The 20,714-nt window shown below is 42.8% G+C and overlaps 1 protein-coding gene across 4 annotated transcripts in view; it reads right to left on the bottom strand.

Annotated features, from left to right (window-relative positions):
* Positions 1-6,679: 6,679 nt before the first annotated feature.
* The window catches only part of DNAAF11 (dynein axonemal assembly factor 11), a 35,952-nt gene continuing 21,917 nt past the window's right edge, over positions 6,680-20,714 (bottom strand). For 3 of the 4 annotated variants that reach the window (XM_081012701.1, XM_081012703.1, XM_081012702.1), the window contains 2 exons: positions 16,278-16,363; positions 6,680-6,990 (listed from right to left, as the gene is read on the bottom strand). In XM_081012701.1, coding sequence (XP_080868827.1) covers positions 6,816-6,990; positions 16,278-16,363 — 261 coding nt within the window. In that variant the 3' untranslated portion in view covers positions 6,680-6,815. Of the gene's footprint in view, positions 6,991-16,271; positions 16,364-20,714 lie in introns of all 4 variants that reach the window. The other variant, XM_081012704.1, reaches the window with a different exon arrangement.

Genomic DNA, 20,714 nt, shown 5'->3' with positions numbered 1-20,714 from the left:
ACTCTCAAGAGTCTCCTCCAGCACCATAATTCAAAAGCATCAATTCTTTGGCGATCTTATCTTATACCTACCAAAAGTGTCACCACCAGAAAAGGACCAGGAGGCATCAAGAGAGGCTCATCATGTTGTGCCTGTAGACCAGGCAGATCTGCACTTGAGAACGTAGGTCTTTTTAATTAACTACAAAGCAACAGTACCCGCTTCTCCCTCACAGACAGGAGTCAGAAATAGCATCAGGGACCCGAGCTGAATACATTGAGGGTGTTAGCGAGACTGAACTGCTGTCACCAGGCAGTGAGATGCATTTGGAGCAAGAGCTGTCGAATTAGTATTTGAGAGCAGCACAAGAGCTCCCTTTTATCCAGCTCTAACTCTGCATGCAGAGCTATTAAAAATATATCTCTTGCACGTCACAGCCGAGGGAACCAGACACATAGCTAAACCCACTGCGATGCTTTAAGAGACGCATCTCGTGTTCTTCATAATCCAGCAGGATCCATTTCAAAGATTTCATATATATATTTCATATCGCAGAAACTGAAGGCATCCGATAAGGAGATTAATGGGCGACATGGTTTCTACTCGAAGTTTAAACAAAGCCATTTTGCTCGCCGAAATTGAGCAAAAAATGGGCCTTTCAGAGAATTAGGCCAGTTTTAACATTCTCTGCTCTCTCTTGGCAAATGCTTTCTTTTTTCTTCCCCCTCAAAGCTTCAGCAACTACCCATGCAGCCCAAGCCTTTGCAAACTTACTCATGAGTAGCGATAGAGGAAACCATGTTTTGGTTGTCTGCATTTCTGATTTTCCCAGTACAAAAACTCTCTTCTCCACATTTCTGCGGCGATTTGCATTTTTTACAAAATATACTCAGGAATATCCATCATTAATGCAATTTTCTCCTAATAAACATGTTTATATATTGTTATGACTATAATACACATTTTTGCAAGCAATTTTCCATAATATCATTCATGTTTGCGCTATAGTCCATAATATGTGCATTTTACACACATTTCTCTCGAGTATAATGCTATCTCTGTACATACTCTTTGGTTGGAGAACTACACTGCAAAACTCAGTGAAATGCTGTACAAATTTCAAAGGACGAATCTCTTGACATATTATGGTGGTACCTCTGGTTGCAAACGGGATCCGTTCCGGAGCTCTGGTCGCATCCTGAGGAATTCGAAACCGGAGATGCTGCTTCTGCGCATGGCGCAGTTTAGTGCTTCTGCGCATGCGCACGGCACGTAGTTTGCCACATACCTATCCCGAAGGATACATAACCGGAGGTGAACGCAAGTAGAGGTACCACTGTATTAGGTGGTCAGCTTTGTCCTACATGCGGACCATGAGATTCCTTATGTTCCAGCTCAATCACTGAGATCTTCTGATGGGACCCTTTGGGTAGTCCCCAGTGCCCCTGTAGTTCGGTCTGTCATCACTAAGGACTGAGCCTGTAATGTATCAGGTCCTGCCCTGTGGAAACTTCTGACCAGTAAAAGAAGGCAAGTGTCGTACCCATTTTCTTTTAGATGTCTTTTAAAAACTGCATTGTTCAGACAGATTAATGTAATTGTAGTATTATGTCTCGTATCACTCTGCTGTCCTCCTTTATTGAAGTGTGGTTTACAACTATGCTCCAAGGGACAAAATCTCTAGTAAGAGCCCGACAGCCATGCCCTGCAGCAGTCATAATCCCCAAATATCCTTGAAAGGATCGTTCTAGGCAGCTCTGATTTTCTAATTGTAAAGACAGTCCGGGTCACGCTCAAGACCACCCCCACCTCCAGCGCTTGCCTTCAGAGGGTATCTACTGCTAATTTGTCCTCCTCATCTTCATTAATCAAACCTTGCAGCTCCAACACAGGAGCTATTTTTAGAAAGTGAAGTCATCTTGGGATTACAATATCCTTTCACATAGAAATCGTGCAAGTTTCCTTGAGTAAATGAGCACTTTTTAAAAACGACGTGCCATCTTTTTGCATTACCCTTTCAAGGGCAAGTTGAGGAGGCTTGAGTCACCTCCCAGACTGGCGGCAATAAATCTGGTGGGAGACCAGCGACCATTGAAAAAACACAATCAATCATTCCTCATTGACCTTTATTCATGCGCGCTAGAGAAGACACATCACAGAGAGAGAGAGATGTCGTTATTTGAATTGTGTTTAAATTTATAGGATGCTTTATTTGTTTACACTTATTTTTATCGCTTTTCTGCAAGATGCAGAGCCGCAATGCTGATGTAATTTATTTTAACGTAAAAGTCTTCCCTTTGTGGCATATGACAGAACAAATGCTCAGTCTTGTTCTGTTTATGTACTGGAGACTGACCACTTGTAGCATCTTATGTTTTCATGTCGGGGTTTAACCAAGGCGATGTGAACCCTCAAAGAAATAGCGCTCACACATTATTGTGGCAACCTGGGAGATGATTCGCTGTAATTTCATCCCTTAGTGCCACGGTAACATTTGGAAACTGGAACGGCACAGCTTGACCCAAGTGCATGGGTCCTTCCGCTCGATAATGACCAAGCCAGGAGGGAGGGCAACTGCATTCTGGGAAGGAAAAGTACAATTGGCCCAGGACACATATTTCCTGTTTCCACATGCTACTATGAGGCCTTGAGAAAAAGGTATGGAGAAGCAGCTTCTGCAGTAATGTATGAAATGGACTGATTGATGTGTGTTCCAGAGCAGTAGCAACCTCTGTATTTCTTGGGGCCGTAGAGATGAGCCCCAGGCTATTGTGTTTTTCCGGGGGAAAGGGAAGGTGCCCTCTGGGAAGAATAACATCAAATGTCTCCTGTGACTCAGCAAAGCCCAAAGACTTTAGAGACCCCTAAAAACGCAAGCTTCATGGATCAGACTGAACCCATTCACTGTTTTACACTAAGCCAGACCACCAGTCCATCTAGATTAGTTCTGCTGATGCTAGCTGGCAACAGCTCTCCAGGGTTTCAGACAGGAATTCCCCCCCCCCAAGCCCAACCTGGAGATGGAGATTGAACCAGAGACCTTCTGCACACAATGCACGTGCTCAGGGAAAACTACAGGTCTAAGTTACCCTCCTTCTTCTCACAGTGGCTAAGCCGATGCCTCCAGGAAGTCAACAAGTAGAGTCTGAAGGCAATACCTTTCTCCTATGTTTCTTCCCAGCGGCTGGGGTTCAATGGCATAAACATGGAGATTCCATATGGCCATCATGACTAATACCCACTGACAGTATGGGGCAGAGCATTTTGGCATTACTCTACACCGCTCCAGTAGTTCATGCCTGCTTCTGAGTTGTTCCCACCTGCAATGAACATGCAGTCCAAGCTCCCTTGAACCAGCAGGGTCTCAGCAATTACCTGACCTTGTTATTTAAGAATGAAGGGCAAGCAGGCTAGTGAGGTCCCTTGCATGTGTACTGTAAGGCTCCAGGTGTGCTGTTCCCGTGGGTTACCCAAGAGGCAAGGTCCAAGTCCAGTCCGTGGTCAAAGGTCCAACATGGAGGCAGTCCATAGTAGCTGAAGCTGGGTGCAGGGCAGGGAGTCGGGTGAAGTCAGGAACAGGCTTGCAAGCAGGGAGCCAGGGCGGGTCAGGAGCTCAGGCAGGAAAGCAGGACAGGGTTCAGGCAGGAACTAGCAACCAACAATGTTGCTCCCACAACTTGGGACTGGGGCTGCCTGGCTTTTATCTGCCCTGAGGCATAGGGCGGCCCCGATCCTCTGGTGACTCGCCTCTCCTGGCCTGGAGGCGAGCACTCCTCCTGCAGGAACTTAGTTCCCTCCGCCTCTCTGCCCTTAGCCTCTGCAGCTCAGGAGAGGCTGGAGGGTTACCGGACCCAGAGGCAACCTCAGCTTCCCCTGACGGGGCTGAGAGTGGAGCACCTGCAGGCAATGGATCCTCCATCACCTCAGGAGCCAGAAAAGACTCAACTGATGCCTGCACCTGAGGATCCAGCACAGGTGAGGACCCTTCAGGCTCATGCCCCAGCCCCGGCTTAGCTGGTTCTGGAGGCGGGGAATCCTGTGCAGGCTGGGATCCCTCAGGTTCAGCATCCGAGTCCGAATCCCAGGCCATTACACCAGGGGGATGTCTGCTCCCAGTTTTCCAGAGTCCTTCCCAATGTAGAACATCTTGTGCCAAATACTCTTCCCTGAAGTGATTAAAAAAAGTTAAAAGTAGACCTGAGCACAGAAGTGAAATCGCAGTTCTGGTCCTTGCCTTGCTTTGACAACTAACAGCTGGCCTTCAGCAGGTGTTCTGACAGAAAGTGATGCCAAGGTTACCTTCAGGCAACACCTTAAAATTCATTAACCAATAAGGAGCTGATGAGTTCCTCCTGGGAATGTGCATCCTCATCCCTTGCAAACAGCAGGAACCATCGCTCTTAACATCACAGGTGGCTTTAATGAAAATGCAAAACATTTTGAGTAGGAAATTGATTGGACACCAACGAAACTTACAGATGTTTCAAAGGTGATTTACCCTGAAAAGTAGATGACTTCCTAAATCCCAGAAGACTAAGAAGCTTCAAATAAATGATAGGACTGCAATACTTTATTTATTGTGGCATGAACAGGCAACAGTCCACTGCCCTGGGAGAATGGATTTCCATGTGTTATTACATTTCTATCCCACCGTTCTTCTGTGGATGTGTTGCACAAACTGATCACTTGCATCTCTGAGTTGCACAGAACAATAAAAACTGGTGTGTCAGGAAGGATAGGCTAGAATACTTCTCCCAGACATGGAAGAGTGATGTTTGCCCTCTTCAGATGCTGCAGTGCTGAGACAGGTATACCACTTCAGAGAGAATCAGGCCAAGTCTTGCAGGAAATTATAACTGCCGCAAAATGAGTTAGCTTATTGGCCTATTTATTCCAATACTTCAGTTCAGATTGATAATGGTACTATGTCCAAAACTGTGAGCGCATAGAGGACACAAGGCAAAGTGGCAATGCTTTCCCCCTGCCTTTAGGAGACATTGTGAGATCTGCTGAAGTTAATCCAATGCTCCCCATCATCTTAGCCCTATTAGCATGCCTTGCAACCAACTAAGGTAGGGGACTGGTTCTCCTATGAGCAGAACCTTAGCCAAAGGGTGATACTGAGCAAAAAGGGGGTGAGGTTATGGTTTGTATCCAATGTAGTAAGCCTCCCACCAGTGCAAGGATTTCTGCATGTGCAACTAGACTTCCCCCCATTTCCTCTCCACACACACCCTAAACTCTTCTGGGGTTTTCCCCAACCCTCTGGAGCAGATTTGGGAAGGGTGCAGGGTACGTGCAGCAGGGGAAGGAGAGGGGAGAAAGCCCCATTGCATAAGCAACCATTATTGCGCCGACAGGATGGGGAAGTTCAATGCTGTCCACTGCCCCATCACCTCTCACTTCCAGGGATGCTGCCATCGTCGTCTGAAGGCCAGCAGCAGGAGCTGCACAACTTTACAGTTCCACTCATTTCAACTGGGCTAGTAAAGGTAATCTAGAAAGGTAGGGGAAAGTGAAATGGGGGTGGAAATCACAAGTATGGTTGCTAGGCAACCACACAAGTGTTCATTTTGGTATCTAGGTTAGCAGGAAGCATAGAAGATGTTTGTGTGGTTGCTAAGCAGCCATACAGATGATTTCACCCTCCTGGGCTTAATCTTCACTCATCCCATTGATATGAAAACATCGGGCATGTTGTACGATTCCCTGTGAATCTGAAGTGGTGGAGGGCAACGGAAGGGAAGGGAAGGGAAGGGAAGGAAAGGATTGGATTATGACCAACCACTTCCTTTTGTCTGTGAGTTGTCTCAGCCATGCTGTTGCTGCCTAGGATTGGGGATGCATGGAGAAAAGATGAGGAATGTGTGCTGTGGCCAGGCTGCCCCCCCCACTAGGTGTTTTGCACTGGATCACTGGCCTATCTAGTTGCCAACTGCTGCAGCATGCAAAGCGACAAGACTTCCTTCATCTCACTTAACAGTTCAAGAATTAGTGCACTTTTGTAGAAGTAAATAACAATTGTAGAAACAATTGTAGAAATAAATTTTCCAGAGGAACGGCGGAGACACAGTGTAGGATTTGTGGAAGCAGAGACGGGAGGGAGGGCATTGCGGGGGAGAGAAAAGGAGAGAGAGAAGAGAAAGCTGGAGTGACAAAGCTAACTAGGCAGGCTAACTCACCCATCCCAAGCTAACTCACCCACCCCAACCATTTACAACCCATCTTTGCAGCCTTCTTTCCATACCCATTTCCAGTATTTGATCAGAATCCCACTAGCTCAAAAAAATTATCGACCTGGGTGCTTTGGCTACGACTCTGATGAGTGCTCCACATCTAGAAACTGTTCACCGCTGTCTCCTTAACTCTGAACTTTGGAACAACGGTCAAAATTTTCTCTTTCCCTTCTAAACCATTGCAGGAAAAGATACAACATGGATTTGCTTTGCCTCCTGTCTCCCTCCCCACCTCAGCCGCTTAGAACAAGCCTGGCCTTGAGTCTTGAGGCAATTTCAGTACATGCAAGAGAGAAAGATTTGCTTCAGACCCCGAAAACAATTCACACCATCTCCAAGGTTGATGTAAGAATGCTGGCAAAGCACGGTATGTGAAAAAAGGCCTGTGCAATTTGGAACTGATGTGCTGTTTAGTAAAGCAGAACTCCACTCCGACAGGGATTTCAATTACCACCAGAGACAGCTGAAGTAGATGGGTTTATAGAGAAGCACATCCATTTGTTTGTACAACAGAATAAGGGAATCAGCTAAAAGGCAAGGCACTTATCTTTAGACAGGTCTATGGTGTTCTAAAGTCAAAAGAAACTCCATATCAATCTTTCAAATTAAAGGAGGAACATCTGGGTCATCATCAAAGCTCATGTTATTAGTATCTACAGTTTTCTGCCGCTGAAGCCTTATAGGTCCTTGTCCAATCCGATCCTTTTCCTGGACAATGTTTGCTACATCAGGGAATGAATACTTGCTAGGGTCCACTTCCAGCTTCTCTGTACACCTGTAATAATAATAATAATAATAATAATAATAATAATAATAATAGTTATATGCATTATTTTATCTTAATATAAAATGGACAAGAAGACATTTCGCTTGGAAAAGACTTCTAAGATTTATCTACGTTAGCAGGATTTAGACAATTTTATCCAAGACAGACAGATACTCATCCTGTAGCTTCTTCAAATCTCCAGAGACAATAATTTCACAATCAAGAATGGTTCTAAAACCAGGACAAGTCAAACTGTGTGTGTTTTCATAGGTTTACTCACATATGTAAACTACATACGATTTAATACATAGAAGGCCTACAAACACTGTTTTTTATATTTTTCAAACTCATTTTAATCCAGATACTTACTTTGCACCAAGAATATGCATCAAGGTATAATTTGCCAGCTTCTGAAAAAACACCTATTTTAAATGCATTATTTTCATTGCAGATGTATCTCACTTGCTTCAATCCAGCAATTTATCCTTCTCAACATCCCAATTACACAAAAAATGCTGGAAAGCAGTGATAAAAACCAAACCTTTTGTTGACAACAAACAAAACATTAGTTGCTATTTAAATTGAATGGTATGTTTATATCAGTTTGTGCTTATTTCAGTTGGCTGCTTTTCTATGTCCTTTTGTTAAGTAATGAGATTCAAAACTGTACAGTAAAAAACAGTAGTACCTAAACTCGACTCCTGCAAAGAGTTCCACCTTCACCCCTGAACAAAATTAAAACAGCATTCAACAGATTAGCGTTCACTATTGTCATTTGTCAGGGCCAATGCAGCAAGGAAAGTATGTATATGGAGTGCTTGGTGCATAGAATATGAACTCAAAGTTGCTGTGAAATAGACTAGACATATATGGAAGCATGTCCCAGTCCACTCCAGTACAGTTCCATTGCTTGGGTTGTCATCTTGCTGTGCAACTGGGAAGAATGGAGCTGGCCCAGTTAACTGGCCCTTCTGCCACCTGGCCAATCAGGACACGGTTGCTGTTATAACCACACACTACTTACTGCTGGAAGAACAACACTAAAAAAGGGGTGATCAGAAATGGTACTCACACGAACCACATCACACATTTCAGGATGGTCTCCTTGCATAAGGTAAAAGGTAAAGGTAAAGGATCCCTGGACGGTCATGTCCAGTCAAAGGTGACTATGGGGTTGTAGCCACTCATCTCGCTTTCAGGCTGAGGGAGCCAGCGTTTGTCCACAGACAGCTTTCTGGGTCATGTGGCCAGCAGGACTAAACTGCTTCTGGAGCACAGGACACTGTGACGAGTACCAGAGCGCACGGAAACTACATTTACCTTCCCACCGCAGCAGTACCTATTCCTCTACAGTGGTACCTCAGGTTACAGACGCTTCAGGTTATAGACGCTTCAGGTTACAGACTCCGCTAACCCAGAAATAGTACCTTGGGTTAAGAACTTTGCTTCAGGATGAGAATAAAAATCGTGTGGCGGCAGTGTGAGGCCCCATTAGCTAAAGTGGTACCTCAGGTTAAGAACAGTTTCAGGTTAAGAACGGACCTCCAGAACGAATTAAGTTCTTAACCCGAGGTACCCTTGTACTTGCACTGGCATGCTTTCAAACTGCTAGGTTGGCAGGAGCTGGGACAGAGTAACGGGAGCTCACCCCGTCGCAGGGATTCGAACCGCCAACCTTCTGATCAGCAAGCCAAAGAGGCTCAGTGGTTTAGACCACAGTACCACATGCAGGATCCCAAGCCAGGTTAGGGGAGCTGTCCAGCAGTGTCAGCAACAGCAGCCAATGAGAAAAGACAAAACGGCAATGCAAAGCAGTCAAGAAAATCCATAAATGCACAAATTCAAAGGCCACCAAGACATGTAAATAGTTACATATTGACTAGGTCAACTAAAAAATTAGTTATATAGATGCCAGGAACATGCAAACAGAACTTAATTTTACGGTGTTCAAAAAGCAACTATGCATTCTTTTTCCTTGGATGACACTGATACTTCAATTTTATCTAGCAGTGCTGACTGTTCATCTGTGGCATCTCTCCAGCCAAAGAGCCCACAGTGAAATGCAACAACAAATGAAGTCTTCCACTGGATGCAGTATGTATTTATTCTCAGAGTCACTGCTCAGCGGAGCTTCACAACTGCTTGTTCTCTCTATCTAGAAAGAACAAACAATCATGAAGTTCCACTGAAGGATTGTGAAAGGTCATTCACTGGCCAAAATGACGAAACAGAAGACACCGAAAGGAGAAAGCTAGGTGCTTTTCACACATTGTTATGATTTAAACTACTTTAAAAAGTATTTGCATTTCAAGGGAAACTCCCACTGATTCTCCTAGGCATGCAAATAGGAGCTGTCGAGAAGTTATTTTGCAAGGAGAGAAAAAGCTAAATTCCCCTCAGTACTCCCTACCCTCTTGCCCAGTCTGGAGGCTACTCAGCAGCTACTTGCAGAATGCATAACAAAAAACAAAACAGAAACTTGCAAGTTAATTGCATTCATGTAATTAACATCACGTTTAGTTTCACCCTTAGTGAGAAAGGCTCAATCATCCCCCTCTTTTGCTGAACACACTCTTCTTTCATGCTGTTCAAGTTTAATAAAGTGGATTTAATATTACGGTAGGCACACTACAAATGGACATTTCTGAGAGGTAATTAACTGCTGTCTCCCCAGCTCATTTGCAAGAATGTGTTATGATTCTGATTCAGATTATTAGTCGCTTTGAGGCAGGCGCTAAAGACACTTACTCTACAACCACACCTCTGCATCTATCATGTAATTTAATATTCTAGACTAACCATCCAACCCCATACTTCTCCAAGCAAAGCCAAAACAATAGAGAGAAGAAAATTGGTTTTAACCAACTCTGATTCCAATTTTCGGAACCAGAAATTGGAAGACTTGTTTAGCAAAGTTTGGAAAGCAATTGTGTGGGGGTGGGAAGAGAACCACAACGGCTGTTTGGTAATCCCTGACAAATTTATGCCATGTCTGGGCATAAGTTCCCCAAACTATCTGAAATCATTATCCAGTTCTATGTGGGTATCACAGTTAAACTAGAGTCCAAGACAAGGATGTCCTTAGCATCTTATCACAACTACCTGGATCAGTGTTTTTCTTAACCTGAGGACAACACAGACAATGTGCTTGGTGAAGCGTTGGCAACTGCACACACCCTGGGCTGTTGCCCATCCTGGCATCCTAAATTTTACCAGAAGAGATTAGCTCCATTTGTAGGAGTCGTCGAAAATGCTTCTACAGTGGTACCTCGGGTTACAGACGCTTCAGGTTACAGACTCTGCTAACCCAGAAATAGTACCTCGGGTTAAGAACTTTGCTTCAGGATGCGAACAGAAATTGTGCGGCGGTGGCACAGCGGCAGTAGGAGGCCTCATTAGCTAAAGTGGTACCTCAGGTTAAGAACAGTTTCAGGTTAAGAACAGACCTCCAGAACGAATTAAGTTCTTAACCCAAGGTACCACTGTACTCATAAGAAGATGCTAACATTAAGGGATCGGGAACTGTTAAGCATTCTATGTAGTCTTTTCAGAAGCTGCAATTAGTGCTGTCTACATCTGCCAGAATCTGACCCCATCTTCAGGCTGTCTTTGAGCTTGGACAAAGCCTGGCACCTCCCTTGTGAAGCCACAGGATTAAAAGGTGGGACTGGGATAGGAATGCCTAATATTAACACAAATATGAAAGGAAAATATTCATGAGTAAAAGGTAAAGGTAGAGGTAAAAAGGGTAAAGGACCCCTGGATGGTTAAGTCCAGTCAACGGTGACTATGGGGTTGTAGCACTCATCTCACTTTCAGGCTGAGGGAGCCGGCATTTGTTCACAGACAGCTTTCCGGGTCACGTGACAAGCATGACTAATCCGCTTCTAGTGCAACAGAACACCGTGACGGAAGCCAGAGTACACAGAAACACTGTTTACCTTTCTGCTGAAGTAGTACCTATTTATCTACTTGCACTGGTGTGCTTTCGAACTGCTAGGTTGGCAGGAGCTGGGACAGAGCAACGGGGGCTCACCCCATAGCACGGATTCAAACCGCCAACCTTCCAATCAGCAAGCCAAAGAGGCTCAGTGGTTTAGACCACAGCGCCACCTGCTCCCTTTCATGAGTAAAGGCAGCCCAGCCATATATGAGCCATATCTACAAGCGCCTTGCATGTCCATCTTTCTCTCTGCCATTCCAATACAGATTATTTGAAATTACATACATACATATATACATATAGATAAGACCAAATAGACAAGGGGTTTGCCGCCTCCAATAGTTTACTTCCTACTTTTTCTTTTGTAAATGTGAACATGTTCTATGTTATGAAAAACAGAGGTGAGAGAGGATTCCAAGGGCAAGAGCATTTATTATCTGTAACAGCAGCAGCAAAATAAAAGACACCATCCCAATGCTCTTCTTGCCTCACAATGGAGCTTCTGTCCATCATCTAGAATTGGTGCCAGAAGACCACAGTGAAAAGGGCCACAATGCTTTACAGCCACTTGAAACGTCGCTCAGGGAAACTGAATTGGGTTCTACTTTGTTCAACAATATACATACTTATCTCTGCTATTACATTAAATACACACAATTCTGGAGACGCAGAAAGACTCCGCTTTGAGACTCCTTCAGGTAGTGATAAAGTGGGATATCAAATCCAAACTCTTCTTTTTCTCTTCTAACTGCCTCCCCCCCCCCCCCACAAAATGGTCAGGCTAACTGATTTTGTGATTACAAAATCAGGCTACATCACCTGCCGCTGAATTGCAGTGCCACCTGGGTTTACTACCCACCTCTCAAACCAGCCTGAATTTTGTGCCTCGTTGCAGACATGAGCAGCCCGCTGGAACATCTAGTCTTTAAACATCAGCACTTCTGAGGTGTTTTATATCAAGCACCTGGAAGCTCAGAGCCAAGCTTTTTCTTTTAGCATGCCAGGTATTGGGAGGGGGGCAGCATTCAAAGGCCATCACACATCTTTCCAAAGAACAATGGTATCCCCCAGCTGGGAACAACCTGATTTTCCTCTCCTACTTGAAGAAGGCCGGAACTCTCGTTTGGCTTCTGTTCTCATGGCTTTAACAACGTTGAAATATATTTCCTTTACCTGCAAACCTCCTGTGGAGAAAAGAGTGTCTTTTCTTGAAAAAGAAGTTCTTCCCTAGCCTCAAGAAATTCAAACATCTTCTTGCAAGTTCTGTCCTTTCCCCACAGAACCTTGTGGGATACTTAGTGAAAATCCATTGACAAAAAATGATGTTCTGAGCAGGGCATCTCCACTCTCTCCATATTAAAAAGAAAGTGAGGTCCATGAGGTCATTACCATGTGAAAATAAATGTGCTAGGTTCTGTCTTCCTGGCCTGCCTAGAAGATCATGAAAATTTAGACCGATCACCAAAAGAATGTTCTTGGCCACTCTTTAATATTGTGATAGAATATTAATTGAAAAGGACATTTACCATGTAATACTAAAGCTGGCCTTGGAGGAAACACAAAGCAGTCTTTCTGCTGCATTGTGGCAGGGTAGAAACGAGGGTGCTTTGCAATTCTCTGTCCTGCTTCCTGTTCTGTCTTTCCTCAATGGGGAGGAGATAAAACAGTTGTGAGCTACACCAGCTCCAGGGCTGGAGTAATTCAATCTCCAGTTTGGGGGCATGTTGGGGGACTGAAAAGTCACTGGATCCTTCAGATCTAAGCCTTCACCATGTCCTCTCCTGGCATGCCCCCAATGTGTTCCTAGTGCACCCAGTTTTCTGCTCTATGGAGTACAAGCTGCTAGGACAGTGGAAAGGGGAAAGCTAACATTAGATCTTCCTCTCTGAGATTGGAACTCACTCTTTTTCTCCATTCTCAGAGAGGGAGGTCTAATGCCTTGGAGAAGGAGAGGCCTCCTAGAGGTCATAAGTTTGCAAGCACAATGTATGGTTTTTTTCTCTATGCAAGTCCTTCTCCCTTGGGTCTCATTCCCCTTAATTTGTTTATCTGCCTGTAACAGATGATAATGATTATGGTTGTGATATCATGGAGAAGAGAGAATCTGTTTCCTGGATATGCAGATAATTTATATTTCAAAATTATGACTATGTGAAGCTGCTACCTTATACTGAGTGAGACCATCGGCACAACTTTTCCAGCATTCAGTATTATAGCACCTCTGAAGACCTGAGACACAGATAATTTAACTGGAGATGCTGGGAATTGAACCCAGAATTGAGCTATGGCTTCCCTCCGACAGGTAATCTGAATTGTTCCCCAAATGCAACAGGTTGCCATTGCAGTCCCTGGAGAATTTATCAGAGCTGAAGTCTATGAAATGCTGGATTTTGTATAAGCCACAGCCTCTCATTAAATCTACACTATTATTTAAATGATATCATTTATGAAATGTTAGTGCTCTGTGGTTCTTGCCATTTATGTAGCGATCTTAATACCTCTAAGTGCTTTACAGTCATTCTCATTCGTCTTTACACCCAGTGAGGTTATTGCTATTAACTGAGAGTAATCATGAGACCATAAAAAGATTACAAGCCGACAGCACAAGCAGACATGCCAGTTCAGGCCCAGAATTTGTGCTCTCTTTCTCTCCCTCCCCCCCCCCCCCATTTGATTTTATAGGAATCTTGCCTCACTTGGTATAGCTATTTGTACATATAGCACAGTAGTTTGACTGGCAGTGTTTACTAGCAGATGAAGAGAGGACTAGGCTCCCATCTAGGTCTTTGAAAAGGTCTTAGTATAGTTGTTACACAAGCAAAATAGATATTTAAGACAGAGGCATATGATATGAGTTTCCAAGAGCCTGTCTGACTTTTGTAATCATACAGCAGTCTGAAGAACATCCATTGAACTGGAAGTGCAAGGACACCTATGACTTTCAAAATCAGGGTCTGATCGGGAAGAACATGCCTTTACAAGTATTATTTAGAGGAAGACATCAATCATGGGAAACAAGGTCTTAGTCACAATTCATGTTGTCTAGGTCACCTTGTTCCCTAAGCTCAGTACATGTCATAAATATGATTAATTAAAGTTTTTAAAAATCTGCCCATGTTCCTACTGGAGGCTCTCAGGTTACTGGGGGGTGAGATTCAAGCCAACTCTTTGACAAGTTTAGGAACTGTCCTTGCTAAAATGGAGCAACGATAAAAGGGATTATTATTTATTTATTTAGATATCTACTGCACTTTCATAAAAATATAACAAGGTGATGTGCAACATAAAAATATAATGCGAACATCAATGAAAACATCAATAAATACTGGTTGTTTGGTTGTTGTTTTTAAAAAATAACATTCCAAAAGCCTGTCTGAACAAGACTGCTTTTAAAAGACTTTTTTTTTAAAAAAAAAAAAAGGCAGGGATGAATTCTACTGGGACTTCTACTGGCAAGGAGTTCCACAGGGCAGAGCTAATCACACAATTGAATCGGTCCTTGGAAAAGGCCAAAATGAATCGCAGGGGTATGACTAACCACCAAAAGTGTCCCATCAGAAGATGGAGCATGAGACTCTTAGTCTCTGAGTCATGGATTCAAGCCGCACATTGGGCAAAATATTCTTGCATTGCAGGGGGTGGACTAGAAGTTCCTAGTGGCCCCTTGCAACTTTACATTTCTCTGATTCCATCCGTTCCAGCATCCGCCTCTGGATTTGAGGAAACTTCTATGCAATCTGTTAAGTAGCCAAGCTCCCACTGCTAGATCTTCCAATCCATGTTAAGCTGTCCATGCAGCATCAGGCTGAACATTTGCTCCTATAAATTTTATTCCTCAAAGCCCTTGTAACTAACTCCAAGAGGAGAGGCTTGACTTTGCAAAGAAGCAATTGGGTCAGCACCACCCTGAAGGTAAGGCTCTTAAGACTGACTCCCACAAGAATAACCCAGGCTGCTTTACAAGAATCTTCTGTGTGTGTGTGAGAGAGAGAGAGAGAGAGAGAGGGAGGGAGGGAGGGAGGGAGAGAGAGAGAGAGAGAGAGAGAGATGAAGCTCCTGGTGCAGTCCCCACAACAATATTCCCCACCAGCTCATCAATTGTGCTTTGCTTTTTGGGATGAGAAACCTGAAGAAGTAAAGTGGCTAGCAGAGGGGTAGTTTTTTACAAGAAATGCTAAGCTAAACAGTTATCAAATCACTTCCCGACAAAGCATTTGCCTAAGCAGTGGTTCTCAACCTGGGTTCCAAGGATCCTGGATTTCCTCATATATTTATTTCAGTTCCTCAGTGAGAAGATCCATAATGATGGTCAACCTCCTTCAGAGACAGATAATCAAAAGCTACTGATTTTTCTCTGCGAGGTGCAGGTTCGAAGAAAGAGACATTATTGGCTGTGCAGTCAGTTCATGTGAAGCAATGAGAGTTTGGCCAGTACCCTACAGAAACTGAGTGTGCCCTACAAAACTTTCAGCAACACGTAAGGGAGTCCAATATCAAGCACAGAAATGATGGTGGTGACAATCTACAATTGTCTGATTCTGGTAGATTTTGATTTTAAAGTATTTTTATCCCATCCTTCACCAAAAAGATGGTCCACTATGCACTGTCCCTCCAGCCCCAGTGTTAACGCTCATCTTTCTCCAGCTAGTGATACAGAAAGTAAACTGCTAGCACATTTGCAAAGCTAAGCAGGGTCAGGCATAGTTTCAAATTGGATGTGTGTTAAGATTCCTGAGGGTTGGAATAGATGACTCTCCTAATCCCTTCCAACTCTAGAATCCTATGATTCTCTGACACATGATCTAGTGCAGAGATTTCCTAGTCCACTAGCAGAATGTTACCTTTGTTCAGCACACAAAAGACAAATATCATCCTTTCCTCCTTGCCAATGAGAGCCTATGCTGCCTTGTGTTGTTGATCAATAACTTTGAAAATTTCAGCCCTTGAAAGCCCTAAACTAAATGAGATGGAATTCAAACAGATGACTTGTTTCTTCCTAAGTTGTTCAGGCACCCAGGAAATATCGCTTAGAAGAGTGAAGAACCTGCAAAGTCCTTTCCTGATCAAGAATTTGAGCTTCAATTCATAACGCTGTAGAAGAGGCCAAGTGACAGTCGATGGAATAAATCTGATTTGCGGTTGTAAGAACTTTCTCGGGTTGGCCACCAAAGCAGACGTTTATAAAGGCATTGGACAAGGCTCCACATAAAGCTTTATTTCAAAAAAATCAATATTTATTTTTGTTATTCCATACAACTGTGCATTCCATGAGTAGAAATATCCTTGCAACTGAAAACCCATTTCCAGCATGTATAAAAACTGAGGTGCTAGATAGATAAATCATAACTATTACCTTGTTAGATTTTTTTGAAGATTAGTGGTGTCAGAGGGTTTCTTAGAAGTGGATACTTCTTGCTTAGCCACAATTATTTCTTTAGCCTGAAAAAAAAATGTATATTGGTTTCATCATTAGGTTGCATTTTTCTGTAGGATAGAAAATTTTATAAACACAAATACTTCAGGTAAAATGTGTTTATTTAACATTTCAGTCCACCATATCTGAACATCAAGGTTAGGGAGCACAAATTATCTCAGTTCAGCTCCAGGCACTGAAAGTAAATAAAATCTTCTGAATAAAGGGTGTCTGTGTACACACACACACACACACACACACACACACTTATATTTGCTGCCTAAAGCAGACAATGATTCAGAAAGAATGAGGTCCAAACCTTCTGTATTCTTTAAAAATCATGAAGCACAATGCAGCCAAAGTTAAGCACATCTAAAACCCAATGATTTCAATGGCAAAATTATGTCTATGCATCACTCTCTCTCTTACTTAAATCAGTGAGACCTAGAGGCGCTCTGCTTTGGCTAGATTGTGTGTTTGATAAAGAATAAGCTATTTATGTTCTGAGTCTAATGCAAAAACTGTTCTGGACTTCCAAGTTGAGTAACATTTTATGCAAATCCTGAAGATATCTGCACAAAATGTTCCCAGAATTATAGAGCACGAGCATGTCAATGATCATTCAGTTTGATGGTGGAAATTGTATATTTTTGTTATAAAATATAGGTTTGGGTTTTCAGAGTTCAACTGCCATTAATTTTTAGATATTTAGTTTATTAATGGCATCTGAAGCCCAATAAATTTGCCTATTAGTTTACCTAGTATTGCAGAACTGTGAGAAAGCATACTCTGGTCCCATCCATCAGAGGTCAAAGATCTACTGGGGGGTCACATCTTCTACCTCCAAGGAAGAACAGAATGGCAAGAGGAAGTCTAGCCCAACCTTCAGCCAGCAGGGAAGCAAACATAGGAAGCTTGCTTCCCCCTCTCTGCTGGAAGGAACACTAGGCTCCAAGTTGTCCTAGGGCTGCTAAGCAGAACAGACCTACATTCTGGCCAGCCATTCCCATCAGCCAGAGGACCACAAACCACTGGGAAGTCAAACCCCATGCCTCTCAGGAAGCATATCATGGCAAGCTCAAGACCAACCTAGTCCTCTTCATCAGACAAAGAAGGAGAAGCTGCTGAGAGCTGATTCCCCCCATCCCAGCCAGGAATAACTCTGTACTACAACTGGTTTCCCAGTGGGAACTGCACACTCTGGCCCCATCCATCAGCCAGAAAACTAAAGGCTGCTGGGTTATCTGTGTATGTGCTGGTTCTTGTTTTATTTAAATCACTGCAATCTGTTGCAAGCCTCCTTAAGAATTTGATCAAAAGATGGGTACGGCAACATTCCTTACCAATGCATCTGCTGAACTTTACTTTTTTGGATAATAAACCTGGACAGCTGTGAAAGCTGATGTTGCTAGGAGACATTTATCTTCATTTTTAATGCTTTCCTTTGTCATCAACTGGGCATCTGGTGTCAGAAACAAAGAAGGCTGCAACTCTGCAATGCTGCTCATGAATTTCCCCCATAGTGATTCTGTACAGATTCATCAGCTCCTTTGTTTGGGGTAATTCTTACAAATCTTCTTTGGCAATCACTCGTCGCCGAGTAAGAATGTCTTCCATCAACACAGTCTTGATAGTGAGTCCGTAACTGTGGACGCCAATTCTGGATCCACACGTCCTTCCACAGTGGGGACATAGGTGGGAGTTGATCATGATGAGGATTTGCCAAACGTGTCTCCTTTTAGCACGTTTCTCCCTTTCATCCTTAGCTTGAGCATCTTCATAGCCCATGACATCTTTGGTAAAGGCTGTTCTCCAATTGGAGCACTCGCAGGCCAATTGTTTCCCAATTGTTGGTGTTTATACAGTGGTACCTCAGGTTACAGATGCTTCAGGTTACAGACTCTGTTAACCCAGAATAGTACCTCGGGTTAAGAACTTTACTTTAGGATGAGAACAGAAATTGTGCGGCTGCGGCAGCGGGAGGCCCCATTAGCTAAAGTGGTGGTTCAGGTTAAGAACAGTTTCAGGTTAAGAACGGACCTCCGGAACGAATTAAGTTCCTAACCCAAGGTACCACTGTACTATATTTTTTTTAGATTTGCCTTGAGAGAGTCTTTAAACCTCTTTTATTGACCACCAGCATTACACTTTCCATTTTTAAGTTCAGAATAGAGTAGTTGCTTTGGAAGACGATCATCAGGAATCCGCACAACATGACCAGTACAATGAAGTTGATGTTGAAGAATCATTGCTTCAACACTGGTGATCTTTGCTTCTTCCAGCAAACTGGCACTAGTTTGCCTGTCTTTCCAACAATTTTTTCAGAGACACCATTGATGGAATCTTTTGAGGAGTTGGAGATGGCGTTTATAAGTGGTCCATGTTTCACAAGTATACAGTAAGGTTGGTAGTACAACAGCTTTGTAAATAAGCATTTTGGCTTCCCTGTGAGTGTCCCGGTCCTCAAACACTTTGCACTTCAATAGGGAGAAAGCTGCACTCACCGATTTCAGGCGATGCTGAATTTTGGTATCAATGTCAGCCCTTGTGGAAAGACAGCTGCCCAGGTAGGAGATGTGATTGACATTTTCCAATGTTACACCATTAAGTTGGATTTGTGGCGCTGCAGGGGGGTTGTTTTGTGCTTGTGGGTGCAGTACTTTGGTTTTTTGGATGTTGAGCAATAGGCCAAGCTTTTCGTAAGCTTCTGCAAAGCTATTTAGAATGGTTTGAAGCGCATCCTCTGAGTGTGTGCACACTATGCTGTCATCAGCATATTGAAGCTCTATGACGGAAGTTATGGTAACCTCAGTCTTTGCTTTCAGCCTACTCAAGTTAAAGAGCTTTCCATTTGTTTGATATATGATTTCTACTCCGGTGGGGAGTTTCCCTTTGACAATGTGTAGGATCATGGCAATTAAAATAATAAACAGAGTTGGGGCGATAACACAACCCTGTTTAACACCTGATTCAACTGTGAATGGTTCACTTTAAGAGCCACTGTAGTCTGCGATTGTTGCTGTCATATTATCATGGAAGAGCTGAAGGATGCTCACAAATTTATCTGGGCAGCTGATTAGAGATGAGTTTAGAGATAAGCATGCAGTATCTCCAAATCTGAGAGAGTTGTGTACAGCTATTAACCAAATGAAAAACAACAAAGCTAGCAGACCTGATGCTGCTGAAATCTTGATTTCTTATTCTTCTGGTAAGTTTTGCCATTTCTGCATAATCCAGAACTTTTTGCATCCATTCATCTCTTGTCAGGACTTCTTCTTTCCATTTCTGGGCAAGTAACATTCTTGCAGCTGTAGTTGCATACATAAATTTCTATACTGTTTGGGTAGTTCTACATCTATAATTCCCAAGAGAAAAGCTTCTGTGTGTTTTTTTAAACAAATGTTATCTTAAATATCTTTTTCAATTCATTATACATCATTTCCCAGGAAGCTTTAACCTTACTACAAGACTACCACATATGATAAAGGTATCTTCTTTTTCTTTGCATGTCCAACACTTACTCGATTTTGATTTATAAATTTTTGCCAATCTACTAGGTGTTGGATACCATCTATATAACATTTTCATTATTTTCTCTTAAATTGTATATCCGTATTCCACAATCGTTCCCATGCTTCCATGTCTATATTATAACAAATATCTATTGCTCAACGTATTATTGAAGATTTGACTTGCTCATCCTTTGTCTCCCATTCCAATAATATCTTATAAACATTTTAGACAGCACTTTAACATTACATTCCAACAGGTCTCTCCCCAACTGTGATATTTGTTCACCAAACCCTTGTTTCATATCTGTCTTAAATATTTTGTTCAAGTGATGATATTGCATCCATGTTGTTAACATTTCTGATAATTCCTTAAATTCTTTTAATTTAAACTCTCCTCCGTCTTCTCTTAATAAATTTCTGTAAGTTGCCCAACCTTCCATCATATTCTTTTTCTTTGCCACTATGTCTTCCAATGGTGAAAGCCAAAGTGGTGTTTCTGTCTCCAATAAATTTTTATATTAATCCCTTACTCTATACATTTTTTCTTAATTATATGGTTTGTGAATCCTTTATGTACTATCACCTTTCCATACCACAAATAAGTGTGCCAACGGACCAATGCATTTTTCAATCTCAACCCAGCACACTTATAAAATGCTTTGAAAAGTGGGTTGAAGTAGACCAGCAGAGTACATACATAACTCAGGAAGCCAACTTGCATTGACTTTGTGAAACATAAAATGTCTATGGAAACCCACCCTATGCAAAAACTTGAAAGTCTCCCTTTTGGTTAGCTTCGTGATGAAAAATGTCCTGTTCTATTTGTCTAAAACCTTTTGCTGCCCTTATTACTTGCTTTGGAAGA

The sequence above is a fragment of the Podarcis pityusensis genome (assembly GCF_964106645.2).
Source record: "Podarcis pityusensis genome assembly, chromosome: 7".
Classification (NCBI taxonomy): domain Eukaryota; kingdom Metazoa; phylum Chordata; class Lepidosauria; order Squamata; family Lacertidae; genus Podarcis; species Podarcis pityusensis.
The sequence above is the reverse complement of the archived record's forward strand: the minus strand, read 5'-3'. Positions and strand labels throughout refer to the sequence as shown.